The sequence below is a fragment of the Poecilia reticulata genome, unplaced genomic scaffold (genome assembly GCF_000633615.1).
Source record: "Poecilia reticulata strain Guanapo unplaced genomic scaffold, Guppy_female_1.0+MT scaffold_155, whole genome shotgun sequence".
Classification (NCBI taxonomy): domain Eukaryota; kingdom Metazoa; phylum Chordata; class Actinopteri; order Cyprinodontiformes; family Poeciliidae; genus Poecilia; species Poecilia reticulata.
Window position 1 is genome coordinate 867,975 of NW_007615016.1, and position 2,934 is coordinate 870,908.

The 2,934-nt window shown below is 38.1% G+C and overlaps 1 protein-coding gene and 1 non-coding gene across 2 annotated transcripts in view; one reads left to right on the forward strand and one right to left on the reverse strand.

Annotated features, from left to right (window-relative positions):
• Positions 1 to 1,312: 1,312 nt before the first annotated feature.
• Positions 1,313 to 1,423, reverse strand: trnal-caa (transfer RNA leucine (anticodon CAA)). The gene is made up of 2 exons: positions 1,386 to 1,423; positions 1,313 to 1,358 (listed from the first exon to the last, which is right to left on the reverse strand). It is a non-coding gene; the product is annotated as a tRNA-Leu (tRNA).
• Positions 1,424 to 1,834: 411 nt separating this feature from the next.
• The window catches only part of cox7b (cytochrome c oxidase subunit 7B), a 2,785-nt gene continuing 1,685 nt past the window's right edge, over positions 1,835 to 2,934 (forward strand). The window contains exon 1 of the mRNA XM_008401955.1: positions 1,835 to 1,943. Within this exon, the coding sequence (XP_008400177.1) occupies positions 1,907 to 1,943 (37 nt within the window). The 5' untranslated portion in view covers positions 1,835 to 1,906. The remainder of the gene's footprint in view (positions 1,944 to 2,934) is intronic.

Here is a 2,934-nt window from a genome sequence, read left to right on the forward strand (position 1 = left end):
TTCTGGTTCTGGATGCAGCATTCAGCTTCTATGCACCACAGATCTGGAACAAACTTCCAGAAAACTGAGAAGCAGCAGAAACACTGAGCTCCTTTACATCCAGACTAAAACCCTCCTGGTTGGTTTTATTAGAAACGTGATCAACGTATCGACTGAATGTGACGTTTTACTGCTGATTCTGTTTGTGACGCGTTTGAAACGCCTTGATGCTGCTGACCTGCTGCTCTCACCACGTTTGGTTTAATACTTTTTATGATCATCAGTTAATTTAACTTTATTAAAATCATTTTTAACTAAATGTGTGGCATCAAATATATGTAGAACAAAGATGTTCTGCATGTTTTGCATCATGTTTGTTGTATTTCATTGTGATTTTATGGGACAAACCAAAACAAGAGAATATTTATGAAGTGGATCATAAAACAGGAATCTGGTTTTTCATTTTGTTTTAAATCTCTGTTTTTGCTAAAAGTCAAACTTTGATGCTCTGCAGGTTTTGGGTCATGCAGAGTGAAGTCTGGTCAGGTTGGATGGAGCAGAACTTTTCAAGCCTCTGCAGATTCTCCATTAGATTTTAGTCTGGACTTTGACTGGGCCATTTGAAGACAGGGCTGTTTTTGGTTTGGATCGGCTCGGACCGATTCTGCTGCTGGAAGGAGAAACTTTAATCTGGCCGATCTGCAGCTCTCTGGTGCAGCACTGCATCCCCACAGCATGATGCTGCCACTACCATGTTCCACCACTGAGATGGTGTGCCCAGGCTGCTGCAGAAATCTAAGCCATCAGCTGAAGTTTAATGTTTGCTGTGTTCCCTACGCTGCTCAAATCAAACTGCAGAGAATAGTTTTTAATTGTTCTTTTCTGTAAACTGATCCTCTGCTTCCTTTAAATGATGAGACAGAGGCAACATGCTGGACAGGTGAGGAAACTGACTGCATTACACGCAGTAAGACGTACATGCATTTAATTCATAAATGCCTTAAAATCAGTTTTCTCACATTCTCTACCATGCTACAAATAGAATATTAAACATTTTATCTTTGTTTTCCTTACATTAGCAATTCAACGTATCTAGAGGGTTCTAATTAATGTGTTGGATCCTCTACAAGGGATAAAGATGAGCAGGTCTAAAGTTATAAAATAAAGACTTCTGAATGTTTCATTGGACTGAACAATAGAAGTATTAACATGTTACAGTAACATAGAAATACGTGTAGCATATCTTCACATACCGCTATAAGTTTAAATGCTCTCATCAATTTAAGGCCAAAGCAAAATGTGTTCCTGGTGTGTTAGAGAATGAAAGGAAATGTGTCAGAAGTGGGATTCGAACCCACGCCTCCATTCGGAGACCAGAAGTCCCGCTTCACACGGAAGGTTTGATCCTTGAGTCTGGCGCCTTAGACCACTCGGCCATCCTGACACAGTCGCGTTTAAGGAATTTCACTATATATTTAACCCTCCATACTGATTTCAGTGTGTTATAGTTTTGCTTATAAATTATTACTCCTTTATGATGTGTATGTGGAAGATGACGTACGTGTGTTTCAGTTTAGTGTAGAGCTTACAATACTTTTAACTGTTAGTTTTTCTCTACGCATGCGTATTGTAAAAGTCCCAGTCATGCGGCATTGAAGGAACCAGCTCGAACGGAAATATTTTAAAGTACAAAAAAAAAGTTTTTGTACATGCCGTTTAATTATGACTGTTTTATTCATTTTATCTCATTGACATACTACATGGATGGGATTTAATACATACTTATTTAAGTTGTAGACTGTACAGTTTTAGAGCTCCTTCTTCCGTTATAACTACGGTACGTGAACGCCTCAGCTTCCGGTAGATCTGCCTCAGACGGCCATATTGGACTTTTTCAAGGGTATCTGAAGACGCTAAGCCAGACGACATGTACCGGTTTGCGAAGACTGTAGCTATCCTCGGAGGTAAGGAGACTGTTTTCCTTTGTAATTTATGTCCTATTTTATGTTATTAGACCAAAGATCAGTTCATTATCAGTCAAGAGGAGGGAGTAATAAGGTTTTTGGTCGTTTGACCGGCCCCCTACGTGCCTGCCGTTAGCTAGCCACTATTAGCATGCCCCAAGGAATCCTGATACATTCACACATTATGTGTTTTACTACATAAAACACATAAGCCCGGGGTTCTGGTAATTCAGAATATAACACCGTGTACTAAGTGTTTTCCGGCTCGTTGTAATTAAGATTACAGTTAATTGAAAGTGTCATAAAACACAAACATTGTTGATCCACTGAAATCAAATCAGGACAGAGAAGCTCACTAACTTTTCCTAAACAATCTACTGTAAAATACACCATTTATTTAAAAAGTGGGGTTGTAGTTTCTTACAGGACTGCACTTCAACTTTTACAAATGAAAAATTGTTTCCATGAAATATAAATGTTGTCATTTTCAGGGAAAAACTTTTGGATGACGGTCTTTCACACTAAAGACCGTCATATGCAAACTTATTTTAAATCCGTGATTTATTCTTGTTTTATTCGCAGAATTCATATTATCTTTATGTTACTGTGTTTTTCTATTATCCAGACATATATACTGTTCTACATTGTTCATTTAAATCTGTAAAAGGTTTTTCTGCTTCTCTTTAATATGTTCCTTTTCATTTGAAGACGAGTTAAACCTATGAAACTTTTTAAAGTTTAGTGAGTCATTATTTTAGTTTTATTGTTGAAATAACTACATTGACTTTTTTATCCACAATAAACGTTGATGCTGACATTTTGGTTGGAGTTGGGGTCAGTTTTAGGTTTCTAAAGGTCATTTATGCTCCATGAGACCCAACAGATCTTTATTTCTGTAGTGGATGATGCATAGCCTCCAGGACTAAACCGAGGCGGTGTCTCTGTCTGTCTGTCTGTCTCTCTGTCTGTCTCTCTCTCTCTCTCTCTCTCT